Source organism: Myotis myotis, unplaced genomic scaffold (assembly GCF_014108235.1).
Source record: "Myotis myotis isolate mMyoMyo1 unplaced genomic scaffold, mMyoMyo1.p scaffold_m19_p_15, whole genome shotgun sequence".
Taxonomy (NCBI): Eukaryota; Metazoa; Chordata; class Mammalia; order Chiroptera; family Vespertilionidae; genus Myotis; species Myotis myotis.
Genome location: NW_023416319.1, coordinates 8,424,593 through 8,452,010, shown reverse-complemented (window position 1 = coordinate 8,452,010; position 27,418 = coordinate 8,424,593). Strand labels below are relative to the sequence as shown.

The window sequence follows — 27,418 nt, the reverse complement described above, 5'->3', positions numbered from 1 at the left end:
CCTGTTACCTTCTGAATAGCTCCAGACTGCTTGCTTTTCCACCTGCAAAATTACCTGCAGGGCTTCCCTGCGTCTGATTCCTGTCTGAGCCCTCACTTCCTTTCCTGATCCTGAGTCCCTGATCTCCATTGAGGAAACTGCCCTGGCCCAGGGGGCTTTTGCAATGTGGCCTCATGTGACCCTGCCAGCAGCCTTCCCAGGTAAACAGGAAACTGCGAGACCGAAGTGAAGGAATTGACCTGAGAGGCTCGCTCTCAGGGCTCCTGATGTCCCATTAGGGCTCTCTGGTTGTCATGTCTGTACTGCGCGCTTCTTGTCAACAGCGAGCTGTCCGCAGTCAGGAGACTTGGACTTGACATCAAGCTTGCAGGTCACTAGCTCTGGGACCCCCAACTTCTCCAAGACCATTCTCATGTCCAATGGAAATGGTCCTGCCTACCCCATGGGGGCATGCGTGGTGTTTCATGAAAATGTATGTATGATCATCTTTTACCCTCGTACATTTAGAAAGTGTTTTACCATTAGAAGGGATGTTCACGCACTACTTCATAGGATCTTCACCCCACGGCGTGACTTTGTGAAACAGATCCTCCCCATTGACAGCTGCATGAACCTGAGTCAGGGAAAGTTGTTTGCAGAGTCTCCCAGCTGGTTACAAGCAGAGCTAGGCTGGAATTCCGTCTCTGGACTTACGGTCCTGTGTGTGTGCCTCCCAGAGTCCCACAGCAGTGAATTTGGGATTTTCAAAGATGATCAAAACAATCATTAAAATCTCTTTTGGCTAAAACTCTCTCTTAGCAGGTGGGGTGAGTGTGGGAGGCTCTTCAATTTATGCCCATCTGCCCAGCTTTCTCCCCAACCATCCAGGGAATCCAAACAGCACATTGTCCCTGAGTGCTGACTTCTGGTTGTCAGACTGTTGGGTTCTGAAAATTTGCGATTCTTTTGGGGGTGGAGGGGCATTACTTACCCGGAGCAGTTTTTAAAATGCTTTCCCTGCCTCGTCAAACTAAAAATGTGCTGTCCACTTCCCTAGACATTGAGCCAGGTGTTTGGCCAAATAAATGGGCAAGAAAGATCATTGTTACAGCAAACGACACCAATGGCTTCCTGGCCAGAGACTCCTACCTCTGATCTTAGTCTTCCTGTTCAGGCGTTGACTGTTCTTGTAAAGGGCTCAGGTTTCCATCCTGGCCCATTGAGAGGAGGCTGCTAAGGGCTAATCTAATATTCAGGTTTGGAATTGCGTTTTGTAAGGAGGTGGAAGTGGTTTCTTGTTTCACCCTGCAGTAATTATTTCCGATCTTAGAGGAGAAGGCGGGCATTGTCCTGCAAAACTGCCTGTAGCTATCACCGGTCCTCCCTTGTTTTTCAAAAGGGTCCTTGTTTTGGCCTGAGTTTCTTTCCTGTGTCTTGGAAAATGTAATCCCAGAGTGCAGTGTTTTGTGTGCCCTGCAGCAGACTCACTCACTCACTGCCCCCAAATGCCGCGGGTGCTGTGCGGAATCAGGGTTTGCAGACAACAGTCAGATGAAAAGATTGGGAGTTGGGGGACATGTAAGTCCATGTGTGGGTCCCAGACGCCAGGAATGATGCGTGGGATTGGCATGAGTAATGGAACAGAAAGAAACAAATATGATGACAGAGGCTAATGTCATGGAGAAAGCTTGACAAGGTTCACCTGGGAGCGGATGGTCTGTTTCTGCCCTGGGTGGCAGGCTACCCCTGACTACTTTGTCAAAAATGCGGAGAGCTCTGGGAACCTTCTCATGTGCTCCACTGTGGGAGTTGCTGGCAGGGTATGAGCTGGGTGGGAAACTGCCAACGGGCAGGACTCAGGGTGGCAGACTTTTAGTTATACTCCTGTTCCTCTCTCCTGATTCCCCAACATCAGGAAGGTGATGGGTTGAGCAGACCACCCAGAGGCCAGAATGGAGTTGGATGCTCTTATTTGCTGTACTAGTATAACCTGGCACAAACCACCTAATTTCTCCATGCCTCGATTTTCTCATCTGTAAAATGGGAGTAATGTTCTCATTGGCTGACTGCGCAGATTTGGGGAGAGAAGACAAACGTGTGGAGCCCAGCAGGAGGCACACAGTAAATACCCACTTGACGGTAGTAGCTGTGCGATTTCACTGTGGAATTCTTTTAAAAAGGTGTGTAGCCCTAGCCCTTTGGCTCAGTGGATATATATTTAAATATATTTTATTGATTTCAGAGAGGAAAAGAGAGGGAGAGTGAAATAGAAACATCGACGATGAGAGAGAATCACTGATCAGCTGCCTCCTGCACGCCCCCTACTGGGGATCAAGCCTGCAACCCGGGCATGAGGCCCTGACCGGAATTGAACCCGGGACCCTTCAGTTCGCAGGCCAACGCTCCATCCACTGAGCCAAACCAGGTAGGGAGATATATATATATGAAGTAGGTACAGAGTTGTATTTAGAATATCAAATTCGTATTTTAAGAAAGTTTTGATATGTGAGGAAGGGAGAAGAAGCTGTGTTTGAAATGATTGGTTGGGAACAGTGAGTACTGCTTCAGCAGGTTCGAAATAGCATCCGTTTCATTCATCTTGGTACAAAAAAGAATGCAGTGAGCACAAAGATTGATCTGGAAGCGGCCCATCTGTGGTGGGCAGTGGCCATTGTGGTGCTCAGCTTACCCGGCAGGCACCTGTCTCATGCAGTGTGAGCTGGGTCACAGAAGGGGTTGTGTTGGGGGACAGAGAAGGGAAGTGCGGCTGCGGCCCCAGAGCCAGACCATCCCATCCACACACTTACGGGAAAGCATTGGCCTCTGGCATCGATTTGCAGATTGCCAACATACAAGTTGTTTTCGTGAGTGGAAACTTGGAAACAATCACCTGGGCAAGCAAGGGCGCATGATAGAGCGAGATGACGTTGCTTGGGTTTGTTTCATGGTAGAGGGCGGGGGCCCGTGCTTACTGTGTGGCAGGAACCTTCCAGACTTTCTTCCACTTGTCCTCAGGGCGGCTTGAGGAGGCAGCTAGAATCCTGGTTTTATAAAATATTAACAGGCCTGAGCCTCAGACTCCTGCGCGTGCCCAAGGTCAGAAGCTGTGACCCCAGAAAGCCATCCTGAACTTAAGGAGCCGGTAGCATTTGGAAGCCCTTCACCTTGGCCCTGCACTGCCCCTTGTCGGCAGGCCCGGCCCTAACCTGGCTTCCAGGTGGCAGGTGGGGACTTGTCCTGCGTCTGTGTGGAGTGAGAGGAAAGAAAATGTGTCCTTGGGGGAAGGGGAGTGCCTTGCTGGCATGCACCGGGCCAGAGCCAGCAGGAAGCGTGTGGGCCCTCAGCCGCCCAGATCCCCTCCGGCCACCGTCCTCCCTGGATGGTGTCTGGGAGCTCCTGGCTCCCCTATTCTCGCAATTCCAAATCTCCTCTTTTCATCTAGATTAGGCGAAGAGGAGCCTCTGGTGAAGATCAGGCCTGTTGGGATATTTGATCTTGTTTTTTTCAGAAATGTTTTGAAATTCAATAAGCTGAATGTACAGTTGAGTAGGGTCTGACCATCATAGGTTCAGGATGGAGGGGAGATCAAAAGGGATTTAAAAAATATATGTTTTTGCCCTGGCTGGTTTGGCTCAGTGGATAGAACATCGGCCTGTGGATGGAAGGGTCCCCAGGTCTGATTCCATTCAAGGGCACATGCCTGGGTTTTGGGCTCGATCCCCAGTAGGGGGCATGCAGGACGCAGCCGATCAATGATTCTCTCTCATGATGTCTTTATCTCTCTCTCCCTCTTCCTTCCTCTTCGAAGTCAATAAAAAAAAGAAGAAGAAGAAAAAAGAAGTGTATCCCAGGTACGCGATTCCTTATGGAATCAGTTACAGTCAGTTTCTTATTGAAAGCTCTCATTTTTCACGATAGTGCTTCCCTCAAAAATTGATAAATAATCAAGCTCCATGGAACTGAAGTTCACCCATCCTATAAGCATTATCAGGCAGTAACAAAACTTTAAAAATGTGTTTCTCCCTCAGCCGCATTGCTGTTTATAAATGACATAGACAGGGCAGGCTTGTTCAGATCTTCATCTGGGACCCCGTCTCTTTATTCTAGAAATAGGGCTTGCTCATTGCCCAAGTCTGCGAACGAGCGGGGGGCGTTTCCAGGGTGGGTGTGTTGGGAACATGTTAACTCTGTCCTTTAAAATCAGAGTCATTGGAGTAAAGTGTCCCATGGCTTTTGGGAACTGGGTTTCCTCCAGGCTGCTGTCGTTACTATGTGAGGGGCCTCTAGAGTCATACTGGTGCCCCGGGGGAGGCCGGCACTTGTCATCTTGTTGGGTGTGTGACTGGGGAGCTCACAGAGATCATGGCTGTTGCTTTTGTTCTCGTCCTGGCCCTGTAGTCGTATCAACATGCCCTCTGTCCTGCTGCTGGAAGCCATCTGCGTTTGCCTGTTGGTGGGAGGTAAGTTTTTGTTGGGAGGGAGAGGGTTGAGGGCTTTGGTTTGTGTCACATCCTGTCGATGTTAACGTCACAAGCTCTGTTGAATGCCTCTGTGTGCCTCCACTTCACGGCCACCTGCCCGGCCTAAGCCCCATCCCCTCAGGCTTGGACCACTGCAGCGGCCTCTTGACGGGCCTCCCCGGGTCTCCTCCAGCCCATTCTCCGCACAGCGACCATTTCAAAATGCAAATCTTGGCACATCTGGATCCCTCTCCACTTCTACACCTTGCCTGAAACTTTTCAGTGATGGCCCATTGCTCTTAGAGGCCTGGCCTGATCAGACCCATAGCCACCTTTGTCCTCCCCCCTCTTTGTGCTGCAGGCCATACCCCTTCCTGCCCAACATCCTTGCTCCCTTCTGCCTTAGGCCTATCCCCACACTGCTACCCTGGTAAACTCCTACTCATCCTTCAGCACCCAGCACAGTTCCTCCTGGACCCCAGGTCGGGGCAGATCCTCTGTTAAAACCCCTGTAGCCTTGGTTCCTCTGGGATGTAGCACTTAACACAGATGAGTTTGTTTCTGTGTGAATCCTTTGAAGTCAGTGTCCATCTTCTCCACCAGATACAAGCTCCATGAGAAAGAGACCCTGCAAAGTCCTCATTCACTGCTGTGGAGTGTCTCTGCCTTGAATGACTGCTTCTGGTGTCTTCTCTCCTAGCGCCCCCTTCCCTCCCTCTTCAGGAAGTCCACGTGAGCAGGGAGATCCTGGGGAAGATTTCAGCCGCCAGCAAAAGTAAGCCCATGTCTTATTCAGCCCTCTAAGCGCCCACTGCAGACCCAGGGGACACCACGTCACTGCAGACAATGTCCATCCCACTCCCATCTTCCTTTCACGCTGTGGCCAATCATTTTCCCAAAATGGGCCCGACCAAGTCCGGGTAAAAACCCTTGGTAAATTCCTGTTGCCAAATTTCGTTTTAAAATTTATTTTTCAATTACAGTTTACTTTCAGTGCTAGTTTGTATTGGTTTCAGGTGCACAGCATAATAGTTAGACAATCGTAAACTTTACAAAGTGTTCCCCCTGATATTTCCAGTACCCACCTGGCCCCATATGTAGTTATCGCAATATTGTTCACTATACACCTGTATTCCCTATGCCGTACTTTACGTCCCCTTGACTATTTTGTAACTACCAATCTGGACTTTCTTTTTTTAAAATACATTTTTATTTATTTCAGAAAGGAAGGGAGAGGGAGAGAGAGAAACATCAATGATGAGAGAAAATCATTTATCGGTTGCCTCCTGCACACCCCCTACTGGGGATCAAGCCCACAACCTGGGCTTGTGCCCTTGGCCAGAATCGAACCTGGGACCCTTCCATCCACAGGCCGATGCTCTATCCACTGAGCCAAACTGGCTAGGGCCAATCTGGACTTCTTAGTCCCTTCACCTTTCACCCAGTCCCCCACCTCCCCTCCCCTCTGGACCAGTCTGTTCTCTGTGTCTATGAGTCTGTTTCTGTTCTGTTTGTCATTTATTCTGTTCTCTAGATTTCACATAAAAGTGAAATCATACGGCATTTGTCTTTCCCTGACTGACTGACTTCACCTGTTACCAAATTTCTTGGCCTCCTCTTCGAGGTCTTCTGTTGGTGACCACTGTCTACCCAACCATCCTCACCCACCACCATATTCCTTCTTCTTCCGCTATCCCCTCCATGTGCTCAAGCCACAGCAGCCCACGCCCCGGGCCCTGCACAGCCCTCCTCCCTGTCTGGTGAAATCCCTGCATTTGCTGCCTTCCGGGGGCGCCCTATCACGGTGCCTCTCTGACTACCGAGGTCTTGCATCTTCACGGTGAGGTGGGGCTTGAACTCTGGAGCCACACAGCCTGGACGTGATTCCTGGCTCCACTGCTTCCCCGGGCTTTGTCTTTGGGGATGTTACTGTGCCCTGCTTTCCTCGTCTCTCCCGTGGGAATAAGCATCTTAAGAACAGGGGTGGGGGCGAGGGGCTAGGGAGCGGATAGCTAAAGGGTATTGGGTTTCTTTATGAGGAGACGGAAAATGTTCCAGAATTGACTGAGGTGACGATGGAATGTATCTGTGAACATACCGAAAACATTGAATTACACACTTTACGTAAGTGAATTATATGATGTGTGAATGATACCGCAATAAAACTGTTTAAAAATTTAAAAAATAGTTGCCCAGCTAGCATGGCTCAGTGGTTGAGTATCACCTTTTGAACCAGAGGTCACAGTTCAATTCCTGACCAGGGCACATGCCCGGATTGCAGGCTCGATCCCCGGTAGGAGGTGGCCAATCAATGATTCTCTCTCATCGTTGTTTCTGTCTCTCTCTCTCTCTCCCATCCTCTCTGAACTCAATAAAAATATATTTTAAAAGGTAGTCATCTAGGGGTGGATGTAAGGATGAAGTGAACAGTCCATATAAAGTGTTTAAAGCAGCGCCCAGCATGTGGGAGAGGTGCCGTCAGTGCTGCTGTTACTGAACTCCTGGGTAACATGACCTCATGTACCAGGGTGCCTGGCTGTGTCCCAGACCAGATTGTGGTCCCCGAGGGCTGGGACCAGGGCTCTTCAGGATCCTGGACTGGCCCAGCAGCCCCTGCGGCCATACGACTCAGTGCTGTTGGATTAGACTCTCCCGTTACCCCAGACCTTCAGGGTCTTGTTCTGAGCATCATGCCTGTGTGGGCATGTACTTCCTGCTTCAGAGGGGGCTGCCGCTGGCTGGACCTTTTCCAGCATTCCTTCCTTCACTGACCTACCACGGGTCCTTTCTGCCTCCTCTCTGCTTTGGGAGTGAGACCCTCTTGGGACCCGACTGCAAGGAAGCTGATGGTCACCCGCCTGTCCCCCTCTCCCCAGCTGTGTGGTGCTCCGCCGCGGTGGACGTCCTGTTTCTGATAGATGGCTCTCACAGCATCGGGAAAGGGAGCTTTGAAAGGGCCAAGCACTTCGCCATCACGGTCTGCGCCGCTCTGGACATCAACCCCGAGAGGGTGAGTGCAAGTCTTGCTGTCTCTGTATTTAGGATGTCTTTGGCTGCAAGTGACAGAAATCCAGTCTTGAGCAGAAGAGGGCACTGCTGGCTTGTGGAAGTGGAAAGACCAAGGGGGTGAATCATGGTTCCAGGCCCCGTGGGATCCAAGGACTCAATCCCCCTTTTTCTTCGTTCAGTTTTGCTTGCAACGGTTGGCTTCCTTCCCACACATAGCAAAGCTGCCTTGCTGTGTCCTTGAAGCTAGTGACACCGGTAAAAAGAGGTGGACTTTGTCCCCTGCATCTGACAGAAGTCCCAGGAAGGGCTCTGATTGGGCAGGTGTAGGTCCCGTGACAATCCCTTACCCAATCACAGTAGTTCAAGGGAAGAGACAGTATGGCAAGACCTGAGGCACCTGCTCATCCACGTCCATGGGGTGGTGGTGAACACGTGGATTTGGTTTCCCACTAGAAAGATGTTGTATTTGCACAACAGTGGGAAAGGGAAAGCATGTAACTACCGCCTAAGACTAGAATCTCAGTACAAAGCACAGCTCCTCCTACCCTCTCTGTTCACTTGAACTGCTGCTGCCTGAGTGATCCAGCCAGTATGTTCAGTTCTTGTTCTTCCTGGCTCCGCATGGTCGGCTGTAAGTGCCTGCAGAGTGTGCGAGCTGTGGCTCTGGTGGCTAAAAGGGGCATTTTGGAATGACTCAATAGAAAAATGGGTGATGAACATTACAGACAGTTCCCAGAAAATGAAACACTAATTGCCCTTGGATATATGAAATAGCAATGCAATAGCAGTCAGTGTACTATAATAGCAAACCTCGGACGGGTAGACGAGTTTTCACTTACTGGATTAGCAAAAATTCAGAGTTTGGTGACACGCTGCACTGGCAGGTCTCCAGGAAACTGCCGTTCTCACACACTGCTGGCCAGCGTGCAGCCCTGACAGTATCCATCAAAGTTACAAAGGCTTGTTCCCTTTCACCCAGAAAATTATTCTAAATATACTCCCACAGATGGTTTTCCAAGATGACATTCCTGGGTTAATCCTACAAAAATCCCTAGGATTTAGGAGCAACAGTGGCCTTTTATGGAGACAGATTTTCTCCAGAATGGCCTGTCATGTTGGGAGAGTGCGCACATTCCCTGGACCGCAGGCAGCCTTCAGAGCTATTTGAAGACACCATAGCAGAGCAGCCCGGAAGTTACAACTGTACTGTCAGCCCATCACAGACCCTAAAAGGGTCTGCTCAATCTCCACCCTCTTCCACACAGGGCTCTGCTTTTAAAAGGAAAGGATTCCCTATCGAATTCCACTAGTTATTCATGGAGGAAGAGCCATAAAGACCCAACACTGTTGACCATGGCATTGATGTTGTATGTCCTGAAGGGGGTGGCCGAGAGCTCTCAGCAGAGGGCTCCAAGAACTGTATGGATTATTAGAGACATGTGTATGTTTACAGATGAGGAAACAGGCTTAGAGGGTCTAAGTGACAGCCTAGGGTCACACAGCAATCTTAGAAGAGAGCTCAATGTGGAAGAACTGGGCTCTTGACTATCAGCTCGGGACTTGTTTCATAGGTCATTTGTCCCTACTCATTGGGTAGGATGAGGTGATGAGGCTCAGCCTTCACACCTGCTGTCATATCGGAAGTGGCAACATGGCATTGTGTGTCTGAGTGTGTGTGTGTGTGTGTCTGGGTGTGTGGGTTGTGTGTGTATGTATGTGGAAGTGGGGGGTACTGATGGAATTCAGGATTCTCAAAGAGAAACAAAACACGTCATGGCTGGTGGTGTTGGGAGTACCTGTCCCAACCCACAGGGCCCCAGAGTTCAGGAAACTTCATCTCAGTGTTGCCAGGCCACATCTAGAACGTGGCGTTCTTGGTTAGACATTGGCAAACCAGACAGTGCCCACAACAAGAAGTGGAGCAGTGAGAGGCCTGGAAATTTCCTATTAGGAGGGAACCTGGTTCTCATCCGATATAATAAAGAGGCAATATGCAAATTAACCCTCATGCCCTCACAAGATGGCTGCCTACAACCAGGCCGGCAGGGGGGTTAGTGAGGGACAACCAAACGACTGAACAGCAGGCTGCGTGGGGCGACCAGGCCTGTGGGGGGGGCCATGAGGGATGACCAGGCCAGCAGGGGGTGGGTAGTTGGGGGCGACCTGGCTAGCAGTGGGGGGCAGTTGGGGGCGACCTGGCCAGCAGGTAGGTCAGCAACTGGGAGCCAGTCATCCAGGATTGTAAGAAGGATGTCCGACTGCCGGTTGAGGCCCAATCCCATGGGCCTAAACCGACAGTCGGACATTCCCTGAGGGGTCCCAGATTGGAGAGGGTGCAGGCTGGGCTGAGGGGACCCCCTCATGCACTAATTTCACGCACCGGGCCTCTAGTTTTTAAATGAAAGAGGGTACAGAGGGGCTCCGTTGTCTTAAGAGGCAGAAGCTGGTGTGCAGGGAGCTATGTGTGGGCTCGGCCCTGGAGAAACTTCCTCGCAGCCAGATTTGGTGCGCAGAGGAGTCGGGGTCTGTCTCAGTGCGTGCGTGAGCATCATGAGCTCCCCGTGCTCCGGCCGACTTGCTGCAATGCCAGTGCAGGGTTTTTTGCGTCAGGGCGGTTTCAGGTGGTTCCATCTGATTTGTGGCTCCGGGTTTTATGTTCTCGCTGCTGCATTTTTTGTCTTCTTGTTATCTCCGTTGTACAAGAGATTGTACTTTCAGTAACTTCAGTTTTCAGGAAGACATTTTCAAGTCGCCATAATTAAGGCTTTTATGGATGCTTGTTGTTGAGGTGGATTTAAGGTGTTTGAAGTCTTCCTCTCAGTACTTAAAAGCTGAGAAGTTTGAAGAAGAAAAAAGAAAAAAACGCAAGCTGAGAAGTTCACTTCCTGGCTGTAATATAATGATTCCAGCAGGCAGGTGAGAAGTCTGGGCGGCCTGGCTTCTGAGCACACAGTAAACGGAAGATAAAAGGCAACTCTTTTTGCTCCCAAACCACCAATTAAATTAAATGCCTTGGCTGCTGACTCAAGCTGTTTGTATCTTGTTTTGAAGTTGCATCCTTCCTGTTTAATTTCAAGTAAACGCACCCAGCTGTTGGTCTCCAGGGAGGTTTTCTTTTAAACCAAGTAATTCATTCTGATGCTTTAATAAAAAAGACGCCTAGTGAAAAGTGTCCCTCCTTTTCCCATCTGCTCACACACTTCCCATTTGCTCGGTCCCCCTACCTGCTTTCTTGAGCATCCCTACAGAATCCCTCCATGCAAACATAAGCAACGTGTGTATATGTTCTTATCCCCCCACACCCCCCCCCTTTTTTTAAATATATTTTATTGATTTTTTACAGGAAGGAAGGGAGAGGGATAGAGAGTTAGAAACATCGATCAGCTGCCTCCTGCACACTCCCCACTGGGGATGTGTCCGCAACCAAGGCACATGCCCTTGACCGGAATCGAACCTGGGACCCTTGAGTCCGCAGGCTGATGCTCTATCCACTGAGCCAAACCGGTTAGGGCCCTTCACCCCCTTTTTATACATTGAGTAGCAGGTGATATACACTGTTCTGTTCCTTGCCTAATTCTCTTCACATGTCTTAGAAATTTTTTCATGTCTAGGTAATATAGGCATTAATGTAGGTATATATTATCTTTTATAGCTGATTAATGTTCCAGTGTAAGGATTTACCAAAGTTTAATTAACCAACCCCCTATTGATGGACAGTTGCAATGACAGATATACTGTGAGCTTGTAAATATGCCATTTACACATGTATATCTGTCGGATCAATTCCCAATAGCGTTATGTATCTGTAATTTTCAATAAATATTGATAAATTGCTCCCATGGATGCTGTAAGATTTATGTTCTTAGCTTAGAGCTTGAGAATGCTGGTTCCCCCCTGCAAACATTGTATCTGGCTTTTTGCTACATCTGAGTGTGGTGCCCTCAAATCTTATGTTTGTATACTAAAGAGCCATTTGTTTTTCCGGTTCTGTGATCTCTGTTCATATCCTTTGCTCATTTTTTTCCTGTTGGATTGTTAGTCTTTTACATATCCATTCGTAGACACTCTATATATATTGGGGAAATTAACCCTTGCTTTCAGATATGAGTTGCAAATAATGTTTCCGTTTTGTCTTCATGTTTTTGGTTGAATCGTATGTGTTGCCCTGCCGAAGTTTTCTTCCTGTCCCCAGATTCATCAGTCTTTCCTTTATGATTTTTAGTCGTAGTAAGGTCTTTTCTGCTTGGAGGTTTTAAAGGAACGCTCCCAGGTTCTCTTCTAGAACGTTTACGGTTATATTTTTCACATTTAAATATTGAATCCACTTGCAGCTTATCCTCTATTCTTTGGCAGGTTTATCCAGTTGTCCCCAAATCCCTTAGTAACAAGACCATGTTTCCCCCACTGGTTAGAGATGCCCCTTCCTTTATCACCTGCCAAATTCAAGGAGACTTCAAAAGTGTCGCGTCTCAAAAACTCTTCTGTGAGCTTCTCTCCTGCTCTGCTTTCCAGTGTCCATTCCCCCCACATGCCCACCCAAGACTTCTTCCCACTTAAGATGCTGGTGGCTCTTCCTCAGAACTTCTTGTGGAAGGCAAGTCGGATGGGCTGTGCTCTCTGGGGGCAGGTGAGCCCCTCTGGTGTGGCGAGGGCTTTGATCATCTCCCAGGCACCAGGCTTGTTAAAGGCATCAGCCATGAAGGAATTGAAGGTGCGAGCAAAAGGCGGCATCCTTGCTTAAATATGAATCACTTGGCTCATTTGCAAGCGTGGCCGGAATTAGGGTTCCTTATAACACGGGTAACTGAGAACGGTTTCTCCAGGGGTTTTGGAGAGCCAGGAATTAGGATCAGGGATTGGACCCTTGAGAGGAAACCTGAATGTTTATATCCCTTTCTGCTTGAGACACACTAGTGTTTTAAGGGTCCAGAGAATGACGTTACTCGGTTCTCCTTCCCCAGTCCTGCAAGGCACTGGGCTTCCTCATGTGACCTCCTCACTTAGGATGCAACATCTGGACTCACCAGCGGCTCTCCTCCCTCCAGGCAGGGGACCTTCAGCTCCAGGATTGCTGGCCTCCCCCTCGCGGGCAGAGTCAGGCTTGGAAGGCTGACCCCCTCTGCTACTAAGGATGGGCGTGTGGTGGCTGTGGTCAGTGATGAGCCAGCAGGGATGGTGGCTGTGGCTAGCGGCTGCGACACCCCTGGTCGGGTCAGCGAGCATTTTGCTGAAGGCCTGTGCTGGCGGCTGAGAAGGCGAGCCATAGAGCTGAGGCTCGTGAAGATCATAAGCACCAAGTTCAAAGGCCTGGTCCCTTTCTCTCTCTCCCTGGGCCAGATCTGTGTCCTCTCTACACTTCAGTTTCTCCAACAGTGACGTGGGTAGGAATCGGGCTTCTGCGGATTAAATGAAGTATCATGAGGTTGCTCCTGGCAGGCATTCGGTAAATGTGAGCAAGGACCCTGCCCTAACGAAGATGTTCTCCGCTCAGCCGAGCGAAATGCCAGAATGGGGGTCGAGAAAAGTGAAGTGGAGTGGTGGTTGTCAGTGCAGAACACAGGCAGAGTGGACTGTTTCCTTCCAGATTCTTCTCCTGGTCTTGGGGACCTTTTCTTGGGGAGACCAGAGAAAGCTCTGGCTCTGGGATTTGTTGAGTGGGCGGGAGGCAGGGTGGTTAACCTCTCTCATCCTGTCTTCCCTCTTAGGAATGTGTGTGACTTGACCCCGCTCTCAACCCCTGGGCCCTCTGTCTCCTCCTGCAGGTCAGGGTGGGAGCGGTCCAGTTCAGTTCCGCTCCTTGGCTGGAATTCCCCTTGGACTCCTTGTCAACCCAACAGGAAGTGAAGACAAAACTCAAGAGGATGGTTTTCAAGTATGTACGCTCAGATTCTGCCCTGGCGAGGCTGCGGCCGGCTGCTCTGAAAATCACTCTTGAAGGGTTCGGCCCTGCCCTTGGCCTCCCAGAGAGGGCTGGGGTGTCCAGAATCCCAGCTGTGCTTTCTGGGTAATGAGAATGCCCCCTCAAGGCTGCCCCCGTTACCAGATGATGCCCCGGGTGGGAACTTAGATGCAAGTTCAAAAAAAGTATTGGCTGCTCTTATGTGCAGTTGTCAGTTACCTGGGAGAAAGGGCCGGTGAAGGTCAAGACCAGCATTAAGTGCAAGTGTTAGAACACTGGCTCTTTCTCCCAGCCTGTCTTTGGTGACCACTACAGCTCGGAGAGCTCACACACTTCTCAAAGCCTCATTCTGTGGTTTGTCTAAAGCAGCGGTTCTCAACCTGTGGGTCGCGACCCCTTTGGCGGTCGAACGACCTTTCACAGGGGTCGCCTAAGACCATCCTGCAGATCAGATATTTACATGACGATTCATAACAGTAGCAACATGACAGTTATGAAGTAGCAACAAAAATAATGTTATGGTTGGGTCACAACATGAGGAACTGTATTTAAAGGGCCAGAAGGTTGAGAACCACTGGTCTAAAGAGTAAGTGCTCCTCTGCTGTCAAGAGTGCTTTGAAACGATGAGTAGCTGTTCGTGTGCTCAGACACACGCACACCCTATAAACAGATGGATGTAGTGGGGCCATAACTTTACTTACAGGTCAGCTGATGTGTGTGTATATGATGTGTACATAGGCACACATGTATAGACATACAGTTCTTGTGTAAATATTTTTATGTGTATGTTGCGTATGCACGTAAACATATACATCTCTGCATTGGAATGTGTTATACACACACATACTAGGTACACACACACACACACACACACACACACACACATACATAATTTATAAGCCCTCATGGAAGACTGTCTTTCACTTGCTGCTGGTCACTCTGATCTCTGCTGCCCCTCGCACTAGCATCCACTGAAGTCTGTGCTCCCGTTTCTAGATGTCGCCTCCAGGTGCAGAGGCCCTGGGCCCTGAGGCCCTTTATCCGGGCACAGGCTCCTGGAGGTGCACAGTGCTCTCCACAGCCCAAATCCCCGCACTGGGCACAGCAGGATCTGCCCCCGGGACCCCCAGGGACTTCGTCTCAGGCCGTTTGTCCCAGCCCTTTCCTCTGTCCATGAGCGCCCTGCACAAATGAGGGGCAAGTCAAATACAAGACAGTACAAAGGGAAGAGCACCTTGATATCTATTCGTAAAAATTACACTGGCCTTTCCTTGTTCCCTTGGAACCCTCAACCCTTGAGGCCCCCAAGAATGGTTTCCTATAAAAAAAAAAAGTCATAGCCTCACCCCCATGACTTGGGCCCAGACACCCAGAGCAGCACTTTTCATAGTGAGCTCATAGAGCTACCTGGGTCAGTATTGCTGAGGGAAGTCTGTTAAAATGCAGGTGCCTCGACCCCCTCCCAGACCTACTGAACTGCTCTCTGGGAAGTGATGTTTAGCACTGCACTTTTAGAAGTTTTCTCCCTACTACCTCTACCCCAGGACTATTGTACACACTGACTTTTTAAAAACAGCATTTATTATAAAGTTCACGCATTTAATGTGGACAAGTCAGTGGTTCTGAGTGTATTTTCAGAGTTACGTAACTACTAGAGGCCTGGAGCCAATCGGAGCCGGCCAGGGGGAGGGATCGCGGGAGGTTGGCCAGCGCAGGAGGTTGGCTGTGGGAGTGCACTGACCACCAGGGGACAGCTCCTGCGTTGAGCGTCTGCCCTCGGTGGTCAGTGCACGTCATAGTGACCCGTCGACCAGTTGTCCGGTCAACCAGTCGTAACGGTCGTTTAGGCTTTTATATATATAGATTGCCATAATCTAATTTTAGAACATTTTCATCATCCCAAAAGAAATCCAGAGAAGATATATAAATGGCCAGTGAGGACATGAAAAGATATTCAACACCATTAGTCATTGAGGAAATGCAAATCAAAACCATAATGAAATATCACTTCATACCCACTAGGAAGGCTAAAATAAAAGACAGACAGTGACGGGTGTTGACAGGGATGTGGAGTCCTCGTGCATGGTTGGTGGAATTATAAAAGAGTGCAGCTGCATTGAAAAACAGTTTGGCAGTTTCTCAAAATGTTAAATATAGAGTTACCATATGACCCTGCAACTTCACTTCAAGAGAATTGAAAACATATGCCCACACAGAACTGTATACCCTATGTTCCATAGTAGCATTGTTTATAATGGGCAAAAAATGGAAATAACACAAAAGTGCAATGGATAAACAAAATGTGGCATATTCATACAGTGGAATATTATTCAGCCATAAAACGGGATGACGTGATTCATGCTACCACATGGATGAACTTTGAGAACATTATGCCAAGCGAAAGGACCAGACACACAAAGTTACATATTGCATAATTTCATTTTTGTGAAATATCTGAAATTGGCAAATCTCTGGCAACAGAAAAGATCAGTCATTGCCAGGAGCTACTAGTATAGGGAGAGGGCATGGGAAGTGACTGCTAACGGGTACAGAGCTGTGTGGGGTAATAAAAATGTTTTGATTTAGATAATAGTAATGGTTGAATAAGTCTGTGAATGTACTAAAAACTACTGAATTGTATCGTTAAAAGGGTGAATTTTACGGTTTATTAATTATTGATATAATATTATTATAAAAACTTTATATCCATTATAAGTACACTAACATTTGCAGGGGGGAAAAATAGCTTGTTGGATTAACTTTAGGACTGAAAGTCAAAAATTGGGTGACTAACTCAAATGATTTGGCCCTGTTCTCTTCTAAAAAATGAAGCAAATTGGTTCAAAACGTCACTTTTAGAGATCACATAGTATCTATTCCAATTCTTTACTTTAGGAGGGAGGATGCTGAGGTTGAGAAGGAGTAGGTGACTTGGCCAGGACCAGAGTCACACCGTCCAATAGGCCCCACCCAGCTGCCCATTCCCACCTCTCCCTCCTCCCACCCCAACCCCCTAAATAGTTGGGATTCTCTTCTCAGCTGTGGTGAAAGTCATTGCTAAGGGCGGGAGAGTGTTCTTCATGATGTAAGAGATACAGAGCTGCGTTAGGAACACGCCCCGTGAGGACAGGAGGTGGAGAAGGAAGCCTCTTTGTGTGTCTGCACACGGTCTGCTTCTGTTTTGGGGATGATGGCGGTTAGCAGTGTGCGTCCTGGGATAACGATGAGAAACAGGGCAAGGGGCGGGAACGGACTTTTGGGCCACAGTTGCAGGGTCACGGAGGACGTTAAGCGTGAAGACACTAGGATTCATCAGAACAGAGGAATGTTGGCTGAATGGGAAGGATGACCTCCCAGGGCTCTTCCCCCTTTTTCTTTCATTTTTTAAAATATTTTTTTATTTCAGAGAGGAAGGGAGAGGGAGAGAGAGAGAGAAACATCAATGATGAGGATCGTTGATCGGCCGCTTCCCGCACACCCCCTACTGGGGATCGAGCCCGCAACCAGGTATGTGTCCTTGACCGGAAGCGAACCCAGGACCCTTCAGTCTGCAGGCTGACGCTCTCTCCCCTGGGCCAAACCAGCTAGGGCTCTTCCCCCTTTTTCTACAGTGACATTTTCAAGGCTGGCCTGACGGGAAGAGCTTTACCTAAAACCCAGAACACTTGCCTTCTAGACCAAGGCGATTCCCTGAAGGTGTGTGTTGAGGTGGCTAAGAAACCACCCTGACACATGGCAGTAAGAAGCTTAAAAAACATCACAGCCGAGCCTTTCAATACTGTGCCCAGTGATAACATACAGTCAGATAAACCATGTCCGGCAATTGGCTCTGAATGTCCAGAACTCTGGCCGGCTGGGCACGCTCACGCAGTCATTTCATTCACCTCCCAGTAACACCACTCGCAGTTTCCTGTGATTGGCCTGAAATTCCATTGAGTGAGTCATTATTTTCTGCCCGGTTGACACAGAGAGCCAGCAGGCCTCCCTCTGAGGGCTGGGACGAGCCTCCTTTTGCGAGGTTTAGTAGAGGTTCCGCACTGGGATTCCAAGCTCGTCAGCAGTGCCTGTAACTGGCCTGTAAGGTTACAGACTCTTAGTGTCCCAATGAGCAGGGACCATTGTAACCTGCCCTGATCAAGAAGCAAACTGCAGCCTCTACCACCTGACCCTGAACTTGGCAGTGGGCCAGGAAGGTCCGGTCATGGCAAGGACCCCAGGGAGATGTTGAGCCATAACAAGAAGGGGATGAAGCAGGGGTAGGGCGATGGGAGGTGGGTGGTAGACAGATGATGGGAGTTGTCAGCCCACAGCCATCCGTGGGGCAGACCCAGAGAGTGACATTATTACCTAAACCACAGAGCTGTCCGGGGTGCATCTTACAGACCCAGGAAAAGTTCATGTCTGTTCATTATTGTGGTTTAGAGGGTGAGCAAGTGCATCTCTCGTGGTAGGAATCGTCACTCTGAGCTCCTGCCGGGGGAATGTGGCTGTCACTGCTAACGGAGGAGCCGTTGTCTGCCAACGTCACCTGTCTGGGTCACTGATTCATATTTTGTGTTTTCCTCCCGGGTGAGCTCAGAGGAGGGCGCACCGAGACAGGCCTCGCTCTGAAATACTTTCTGCGCAGAGGGTTCCCCGGGGGCCGAAATGCCTCTGTGCCCCAGGTGCTCATCATCATCACGGATGGCAGGTCCCAAGGACAGGTGGCACTGCCGGCCAAGCAGCTGCAGGAGAGAGGGGTCACTGTGTTTGCCGTGGGCGTGCGCTTCCCCAGGTAAGAGACTCGGACCCCTGGGTCAGCCCTGTGGGGCAGGGGTGGGGTGGCGGGGGAGACCGCGGTGCGGCTGGGAGAGCTCACAGCCTCGGGAGAAGGGGCGGTGGAAACACGGTGCTGGTTCAGGCGGGATCTGTCTTTTCTTCCCTTGTCTTGTTGTTGCCGGAGCACAGGGAGCTCTGAGTCTGCAAGTCTGAGCCTCTGCATTGTCTTTCCTTTCGTCTAAACATTTGGTTTTAAGTGCCTGAAACCGACTCGAATTGATTTGGGCAGAAATGGAAAGTCACCTGACTGCACTGGTGGGTCAGGGGTCTCTTGGTGTGAGCAGGAGGGGTCAGGGACTTGAATGCCCCGTCCCCCTCCTCCCCCCAGCGTCTCTGCTGCCCTCAGCCTGGCGCTCTCAGGAGCTGGAGCTGTGGCTGCCAGCTGTGGCTGGCTCACATCTTTTAGTATTTATGGAGCCCCCTCTCTGATGGCTCTCATCTCTGGCTGAGCGTCTGTTTTGCAGGGAGCTTTTAAGAAAGTCCGTGGCTGGGTGGGGTCAGGCAGAGCTGCCCCCCTGAGCGTGAATGTGAGCCCAGAGCTGAGAAGCCCCCCTGTGTGTGCCAGGCCCTGCCCTGGGCACTGGGAGAAATGTCCAGTTTCTATGGCTTCAGGAGAGAATAGGGAATTGTACATCAGTGAATTTTAAAAGTTTTTTTTTAATATATTTTATTGATTTTTTTACAGAGAGGAAGGGAGAGGGATAGAGAGTTAGAAAGATCGATGAGAGAGAAACATCGATCAGCTGCCTCCTGCACACTCCCCACTGGGGATGTGCCCGTAACCAAAGTGCATGCCCTTGACCGGAATCCAACCTGGGACCCTTGAGTCTGCAGGCTGACATTCTATCCACTGAGCCAAACCGGTTGGGGCCGTAAGTGAGTTTTAGAAATCAATGAAATTGTTGCCGTGTTGCCAAACCTTGGCCTGCGTTGGTGGGCAGGATTCTAAATGCGTTGCCGACTGCCCTGTCTTCTTAGCCTTTTCTTCACGCCCCGACGTCCTTGTGCTGCTCATTGTTTTTGTCGGGGGCCCTGAATGGTGCCCTCTGGCTGTCTGTGGGGGCTCCCTTCTAGATGGGCTCCCAGTGCTGGCCTTGGAGTCCTTCCGTTCACTGGTTATAGTTCTTCTGTATTTTTTTTCTGTCTTTTTTAATACGTCTTTATTAGTTTTTATCGGGTTTGGCTCAGTGGATAGAGCGTCGGCCTGCGGACTGAAGGGTCCCCCGTTTGAGAGAAAGAGAAAGATCAGTGTTGAGAGAGAATCATCCATCGGCTGCCTCCTGCACCCCCCACACTGGGGATGGAGCCCACAACCCGGGCATGTGCCCTGACCAGGAAGCAAACTTTTGATCTCTTGGCTCCTGGGTTGATGCCCGACCACTGGGCCACATCAGTCAGGGCACTGCTGTATTTTTTTCTATTGCCAGCTGTCCTTGTTTGTTCTTTTCTTGCCTAGAACCAGTCTCCTTCCTTTCTTTCTGGTTCTATTTTTCTCATCAGCTACAGTCACCGAACCAGACCGTGAAATCTGTCAGGACCATGTCTGACATAGGAGGCGACTGAGTGTGAGGCTCTCCCCGGCCCGTGGAGGTCCAGGGACAGTAGCACGCATACATTATGACCCATGGCCGAGTGTCCTCGAGGTCATTCTGAGGTTCACTTCTGGATGTTTCCTGCATCCTGGAGGGATGAGGTTGCAACGAAGTGGCTTCCGTAGCAGTGGGGTGGGGTGTTGCCCATGGGGTAGAAGCTGGGAGGGCAGGCGGAGAGTGGGTTGGGAGTGACAAGGCATGTAACCTCTGCTGGGGGCTGGGCCCAGGTGGGAGGAGCTGCACACGCTGGCCAGCGAGCCCAGGGAGCAGCACGTGCTGATGGCCGAGCAGGTGGAGGACGCCACCAACGGCCTGTTCAGCGCCCTCAGCAGCTCCGACTTCTGTACCTTCGCCTCTTCAGGTATGGCCTTCCAGGCTGGCCCATGTGCAAGCGGGGTATCTGTGGGATGCAAGTGGGGTGTGGGGTGGGGAGGGTTCCCCTAGCATGAGGTAAGCACTCAGGGGCCTCCCCAAGGAGAGAGGGTGAGAGGAATGGGGTCCCACGGCCTCGGTCCCAGGGCTCTCTGCTGTGTCCTGTCTCCATGTGGGATTCTCAGCTAGAACCTGGAGCTTGTCTCCATGGGGTAAAGGGGACCAGGGCTTGGGAGCATGGGGGGGCCCCTGTACCTGTCCCCTGCTTCGGGGGAGGAGCCAAGTCGGCGCCCCCACTGTGGTAAGCCAATGGCCTCTGCAGCCCGGGGCCAGGTGTCTGCATGCATAGTTGCCTTCGTCGGTCCCCCAGGAGCTAGAGTGAAGCGTGTTATAGGAAACATGCATGTGTTCACGGGATGTGGAAGCTGTGCAGGGCAGGGCCTGTGCAGAGGAGGTGCCCAGAGACTGGCGCCCAGCAAGGGGCAGAGCGGAGCCCCTCCCCCGTGTGCTCTGCCCCGAGAAGCAGAAGGTGGCAGCGGGGCTGAGCGCGGGGGACCTCAGTGCGGGAGGAGGCGTAACCCTGTCTTCTCCATTGGGTGTGCTGTGGACACAGACTGCAGGGTCCAGCCTCACCCCTGTGAGCACAAGACGCTGGAGACGGTCAGGGAGCTGGTTGGCAGCGGCCTATGCTGGAGAGGATCGCGGGGGACCGATGGTGTGCTGGCTGCCCCCTGCCCCTTCTTCAGGTTTGTCCTGTGGTCTGGGGCCCGGGCTCAAGGGCACGACCTGGGTGTGGGTGGAGGTCCCCAAGGCCAAGTGCTCGGAAGTTGCAGGGTTTGGAGGAGTGCAGGGCTGGGGGGAGCCGGGACAGAGCATCGGGGTGTAGGGAGGGTCATGGACGCACCACCTGGGTGCCCAGGGTGAGCGAGGGTGGCAGGGTCACGGCCACTCTAGAGGCTGGTAAGGGAGCCATAAGCTGGCCTTCAGGGCCGTGCTCTGCACCTGGGATGGTGACCTGGTGACTTGGTTCCTCTGAGCACCAGTCTCCATGTTTATGGGGGCCTGAGTGAGGCAAAAGGCTTAGGTCCTAGATGGTTTGTGTGGTGGCCCAGAGGGATGCTGGGATCCTCAGGACCAGAGCTCAGGCATTCTAGAGCAGTGGTCACCAACCTTGTGGACCTCACGGACCCCCAGTGGCCTGCAGACCGCTGGTTGGCGACCGCTGCTCTAGAGCACTTGCTGCCCGGCCTGTCCCTCACAGCCCCTGGCCTGGCCTTCAGCACTGTCCACACCACCGCCAGCACAGCCCTGGGCCACTCAGCCTCCTCCTCTCTCCATCGAGGCTCCAAGGGTCACAGTTGAAAACTATAGAGTTACTATCTAGAGCAGTGGTTCTCAACCTTCTGGCCCTTTAAATACAGTTCCTCATGTTGTGACCCAACCATAAAATTATTTTCGTTGCTACTTCATAACTGTGATGTTGCTACTGTTGTGAATCGTAATGTAAATATCTGATATGCAGGATGGTCTTAGGCGACCCCTGTGAAAGGGTCGTTTGACCCCCAAAGGGGTCGCGACCCACAGGTTGAGAACCACTGATCTAGAAGAAGGAACTGAAGACCAGAGAAGGAAAGTAACTTGCCTGGGGTCACACAGCCAGCCAGTCCCAGAAAGGAGCTTGTAATAGAAAGCTGTTCTCACTGCTCAGAGTTTTGAACACAGATATCTCTAACTTCTGACATGATAGCCAATGTACATTACCTTTTTTTTAATTGTCTCTGGGTAGTTTGAACCATCCCCTACTCTGTGTGCATGTAGAAGTGGAGTAGAAAGAAAACAAGGAAGTCTCTCTTGACTAGTGTCTGCATTGGAATTTTATACCAGCTTCATGGTTTGTTTGTTTTTAATATATTTTTTATTGATTTCAGAGAGGGAGACAGGGAGAGAGAGATAGAAACATTCATGATGAGAGAGAATCGTTGATTGGCTGCCTCTTGCACACCCCCTGTTGGAGCCTGCAACCCGGGCATGTGCCCTTGATGGGAATCGAACCCGGGACCCTTCAGTCCGCAGGCTGATGCTCAATCTACTGAGCCAAGCCAGCTAGGGCAGCTTTGTGTTTTAAGTAACTTTCCCGATGTCTGTCCTCCTGTTAACCCTTTGATCTCTACTGTCTGTGTCCTTGGATTGCAGCTGGAAGAAAGTGTTCTTAACCCACCCCGCCACCTGCTACAGGACCACCTGCCCAGGTACAGCCCGCCCTTTGGATTCTCCTGCTCGGCCTGGGCCCTGGGACGAGGCTGGTGTCTTACCTGTTGTGGGCTGTTTGCTTCGTGTCGGGCTCTGTCCTAAGACTTCCCGTGGATGAGTTCATGCAATCCTCGCAAGAACACTGTGGGGCCAGTTCCGGCGTCACCTTCTTAGATGAGGATTCTGGAGCTTGGAGGGGCTAGGAAGGTGCCTGAGTGAGTGGAGGAGGCACTTTCCGTAACTCCAGGGTCCGAAGGCTCACTGTGGCTGTGCAGCCTGCAGAGGCTGCTAACAACCCCGGTTGAACGTCAGAAACAGCACCTTCCCCCCTGCAGCGTTCCCCATCTAGAGACACCCATGCTGCTGGCTTCATGGGACTGAGACCTTCGCCCCCATCAAGCTCAGGTCTGGCACCAGTTCATCACCGTGGCCCCTGGAGCTCCCCCAGACCCCTCGCAGCTGAGGGTTGTAATGGCCTGTTGTGTTAGTTCTCTGCGGCTTAAACAACAGAAATGTATTTTCTCACAGTCCTGGAGGCTGCGAGTCCAAGGTCAAGGTGTCAGCCAGTTCGGTTTCTTCTCCGCCCTCTCTGCTGGGCTTGCAGATGGTCATTTTCTCACTGTGGCTTCACACGGCCTTGGCTCCATGCAGGGCCCTAGGTCAGTGGTCCGCAAACTGCGGCCCTTTGAGTGTGGCTCTTCCACAAAGTATCACATGTGGGCGCATACGTACAGTGCGATTGAAACTTCGTGGCCACACTCAAGGGGCCAAAGAGCCACATGTGGCTCGCAACCCGCGGTTTGCCGACCACGGCCCTAGTGTCTCTTCCTCTAAGGACACCATTTGCATTGGACTAGGACCCACCCTATGACCTCATTTAGCCTTAATTTCCTCTTTAAAAGGCCTGTCTCCAAATACAGTCACATGCAAAGGTATTGAGGGTTGGGACTTCTGCATATGAATGGGGGTGGGGGGTCCCATTGTCATGACCCCATGTGAGCATGTAACTCACACAGGGCCTCACCAAGCTCACCATCAAGTGTCCTTTACCACCCACACCCAGCCCCTCCTCTGCACACCCCGCTTTTTTCCCCCTCTTTGCTGTAGGTGTTGCAGCTAGTTTCCTAGTGGTTTCCAGGGAGGTGGGGCAGGGTGGCCTGCGGGACTAGTGCCTGTGGGCCGAGGTGCTAGGCCGTTCATGGGCATCTCTCTGACAGGCCCCTGTGACTCGCAGCCTTGCCGGAATGGAGGCACGTGTGTTCCAGAAGGACTGGACAGGTACCACTGCCTGTGCCCGCCGTCCTTCAGAGAGGAGGCTAACTGTGGTACGTTTGCACGGGACCTTCAACATGGACCGTTGGGGAGGGCTGGCGTCCACGGTCCCCTGGCTCACCCCTCACCCTGGAGCTCCTAGGAGGAAACTGGCCCTTGAGTTTAGAGCCACCCACTTACCAAGGGCCCTGTGCTGTGGTGTCTCAGGGGATTCGGCTCTGAGTCTCCACGAAGGAAGCTCTGGGTGGGACCGTGGCTCCTGGCTTGTTAGTTTCCGAATGGTCACTGCTTGGCATCTGAGCGTCGCTGAGCCCAGCTGCAGGCTGGAGCCAGCCCAGCTCGGACCTGGTGCTGGGCAGAGCCTCTTCTGTAGGAAGAGGAGCTTCAACCCTCCTTGTGTGTGTGTGTGTGGTTTTCCTCTTTGGTTTTAAAGGTATGAAGTAGAGACTAATCGGCGGCACCTCCTAGGGTTGTTGGGAGCTTGGAATCAGATTATGTACAGGATGGAGCAAAAGTAGGTTTATAGTTGTTCGTGTGGAAAAGTAATACAATCATCAGTACATCATCCTATAAGAATGAACTCTGTGTTTTGTGTACTCACTGCTGTAAACCTACTTTTGCCCCACCCTGTACGTTAAGTGCTGAGCACTCAGTAGGGGCTTCTTTAATGACTTTTATAAAAATGTCGTGCTGGGTCAGTTGGAGATTTACATGGAAGACCCTCCACCTCACAAGCCCCACGAAAGTCAGTTCCAGAAGGACCACAGATCCGAGTGTCAGAGGCCACGCCGCGAACCGCCTGTTTTCAGAGGAAGGAACGTAGCTGCAGGATTCCTCAAACAGGACACCGAGGCGCTAACTGTAATGGGAGGTGGGGGCGTATAAAATAGGTTGCATGTCCATTTTTTAAAATATATATTTTTATTGATTTGAGAGAGGGAGGGAGAGGGAGAGAGAAACATCAATGATGAAAATCATTGATCGGCTGCCTCCTGCACGCCTCCTACTGGGGATCGAGCCCACAACCTGGTCACGTGCCCTGACTGGGAATTGAACCGTGACCTCCTGGTTCATGGGTTGATGCTCAACCACTGAGCCACTCCGGTTGGTCTATGTATTAAATTTTAAGCAGTGGTTGGGTGGAGACCCTTAGCGAGAGCCAGAAGGGAGAGCTCTGTGATGTGCAGTGGACACAGCCCCTGCAGCCTCAGTTTCTCCACCCTGTCTCCCCCTCCCTCCCCCCCACCCCCGGGAGAGAGGTTTCTGCTGTCTGGTGTGGTGCTTGGGCATCTCGGGTGGGACGGTGACCTGCATGCCCCAGGTGGCCATGGCATGACAGCTGCTGTGATGTCGGCAGCCCCGACACTGAGCCTGGCGTGCAGAATCGACGTCCTCTTCCTGCTGGCCAGCTCGGCGGGCACCACGCCGGAGGGCTTCCTGCAGGCCAAGGCCTTTGTGAAGCGGTTTGCCCAGGCGTCACTGAACGAGGACTCCCGGGCCCGCGTGGGTGTGGCCCGGTACAGCGGGGAGCTGGAGGTGGCCGTGCCCGTGGGCGAGTACCTGGACGTGCCCGACCTGGTCCGGAGCCTCGATGCCATCCCCTTCGGCGGAGGCGCCACCCTGACGGGCAGTGCCCTGCAGCAGGCGGCGGAGCGCGGCTTTGGGAGCGCCAGGACCGGCCTGGACCGGCCACGCAGAGTGCTGGTGCTGCTCACGGAGTCACGCTCCGAGGACGAGGTGGCCGGCCCAGCGCGCCACGCGAGGGCCCGCCAGCTGCTCCTGCTGGGCCTGGGCAGCGAGGCCGTGCGGGCAGAGCTGGAGGAGATCACGGGCAGCCCAGAGCACGTCATGGTCTACGCCGACTCGCAGGACCTGTTCCACCAAATCCCGGAGCTGCAGGGCAAGCTGTGCAGCCGGCCGCGGCCAGGTGAGACCCAGGGGCCTGTGCCCGGAGCAGCCTCGGCCGGACCCAGGGCCAGTGGCCAGTGGCGGCCCTTCCTTATGTTGCTCCCACTGAACCAAGGCCTGTGTCTAGGGGCTGGAACCGCTTTCAATAACATGGGACCAATAATAGCACCTCCTGGGGGGCTTTTGTGAGGTTTCAGTAAGACAAGCAATGTGCACAGGGTAGGCACGCAGAACATCGTGGGTGTTGCTATTTATTAATATTCATTTGTTATAGTTAACGTGGAGCTCCGAATCTCTTGAGATGCAGGGCAGCTATCCAGCTTCTTTGTTGGGAGCCCACAGTACCTCCCACTACATACAAGCACGCACATACGCACGCATGCACAACTAGAAGAGGCATTTCATGGGACGCTTGTCCTAGCTACCTGATATGTTCTAGTATTTCCTGTTGATTTTGTGACCAACCATTGGGTGTGCTCTGGAGCAGTGGTCGCCAACCGGTGGTCCATGAGGTCCGTAAGGTTGGTAACCACTGCTCTGGAGAACACTGCCCCCGTGGAGTAGACATTCCCATCGGAGGGCAGGACCTTGACCCGTGGGGAGGTGCAGTAGCTGAAACACATCCTTGGTGCCCCACCCCTCCCCGCCCCAATTGCTCCCCAGGGGTGGGACGTGGGAAGCTGCATATTCAGTTCTCAGCCCCAGATGTCACTCACCAGAGCTGAGCCTTCCTTCTTGCAAGGGGGAGGGACAGGGTTGGCCGCCCACTCCCACTGTGCCCTCCAGTCTAGTCTCCCCACGGCATCCAGAGTGGGTTTTTAAAAGATGGTTTGAGATTTACAGAAGATTTGTGACCGTGGTAGAGTTCTCACGTACTCCACACCCTGAGTCCCTTCTGTAAGGTGTTAACGAGGTGCATTGGTCACAGGTCATGAACCAGTGTTACGTATGAAAGTCTATGTGGTTCAGATTTCCGTAGTTTTAACCCAGTGCTCTTTTCCTGTCCCAAGGATTCTGCCCAGTTACACTCAGTCATCGTCTTCCTGTGCTCCTCTTGGCTGTGACCTGGGTTTCTAAGACCTTCCTTGAGTTACAGTGGTTTTTCAAACCCAGTACATCAACGCCTCTTACACTGTACTTAAACGTTTCCAGGGGTTTCCCTCTGCATTTGGAATGAAACCCAAACGCCTGCTGGTTCCCGAGAGCTCGCTGTGGTTCGGTCCCTGTGGGCTTATTTGCAGCTCCTGCATGGGGCGGGGAGCACCTTAGAAATACCCCCACACCCCTAAAGTTCTTAGCTAACTCCTCAGAGAAGACCAGGCCGCTTCTCCCAACTTGTTAATGTTGCTCCTGCTTTTCCCCTCATGGCTGCCCATATAACTTGTAATTCTATACTGAATTCACGTCTGTCTTCCTATAGTCTGTCAGCCCATCGACAGCAGGCATCGGCCCATTTTACCCACCGGTACAATCAGAACCTTGTATATAGTGTGTGGCTCATGGAGGGTGCTCGCTGGTGGGATGGGTGAGGGTGCAGTGAAGTTGCTGTCACAAAGGGTCCCAGAGCGCAGTGGCTTACGTAGGATAGACGTTTATTTCTCTCGTAACCATTCCGAGGTGAGCAGCCTGAGCCAGCAAGGTGGCTTGGCTACCTTGTGGTTCTGCCTCCAGGTCCAAGGTCACTGTTTCTCAGCATGAAGGGGGGAAGGGGAAGTGGAAGGCAAGCAGCTTCCTTCTGAGGGTATCACTTGGAAATTGCACAGTGACTTCCAACCACATCCCATCAGACAGAACTTGGACACAGCCACACGGAGCTGCCAGGGATGTGGCCTGGCCAGGCGCTCCTATGAGCTGCTGCT

The 27,418-nt window shown here is 51.7% G+C and overlaps 1 protein-coding gene across 6 annotated transcripts in view; it reads left to right on the top strand.

Moving 5' to 3' along the window:
• Positions 1-27,418, top strand: part of VWA2 (von Willebrand factor A domain containing 2) — a 38,941-nt gene that overhangs the window by 6,910 nt on the left and 4,613 nt on the right. For 3 of the 6 annotated variants that reach the window (XR_004972111.1, XM_036335901.1, XM_036335900.1), the window contains exons 2-11: positions 4,378-4,439; positions 5,140-5,214; positions 7,316-7,449; positions 13,211-13,320; positions 17,927-18,121; positions 19,985-20,118; positions 20,743-20,875; positions 22,323-22,378; positions 23,597-23,704; positions 25,009-25,578. Coding sequence is in view for 5 of the 6 variants with exons in the window: in XM_036335901.1 (XP_036191794.1) it covers positions 4,378-4,439; positions 5,140-5,214; positions 7,316-7,449; positions 13,211-13,320; positions 17,927-18,121; positions 19,985-20,118; positions 20,743-20,875; positions 22,323-22,378; positions 23,597-23,704; positions 25,009-25,578 (1,577 nt within the window). In the remaining variant the exon portion in view is untranslated. Of the gene's footprint in view, positions 1-3,787; positions 3,831-4,377; positions 4,440-5,139; positions 5,215-7,315; positions 7,450-13,210; positions 13,321-13,467; positions 16,855-17,926; positions 18,122-19,984; positions 20,119-20,742; positions 20,876-22,322; positions 22,379-23,596; positions 23,705-25,008; positions 25,579-27,418 lie in introns of those variants that run through there. The other 3 variants (XM_036335903.1, XM_036335902.1, XM_036335904.1) reach the window with 2 other exon arrangements.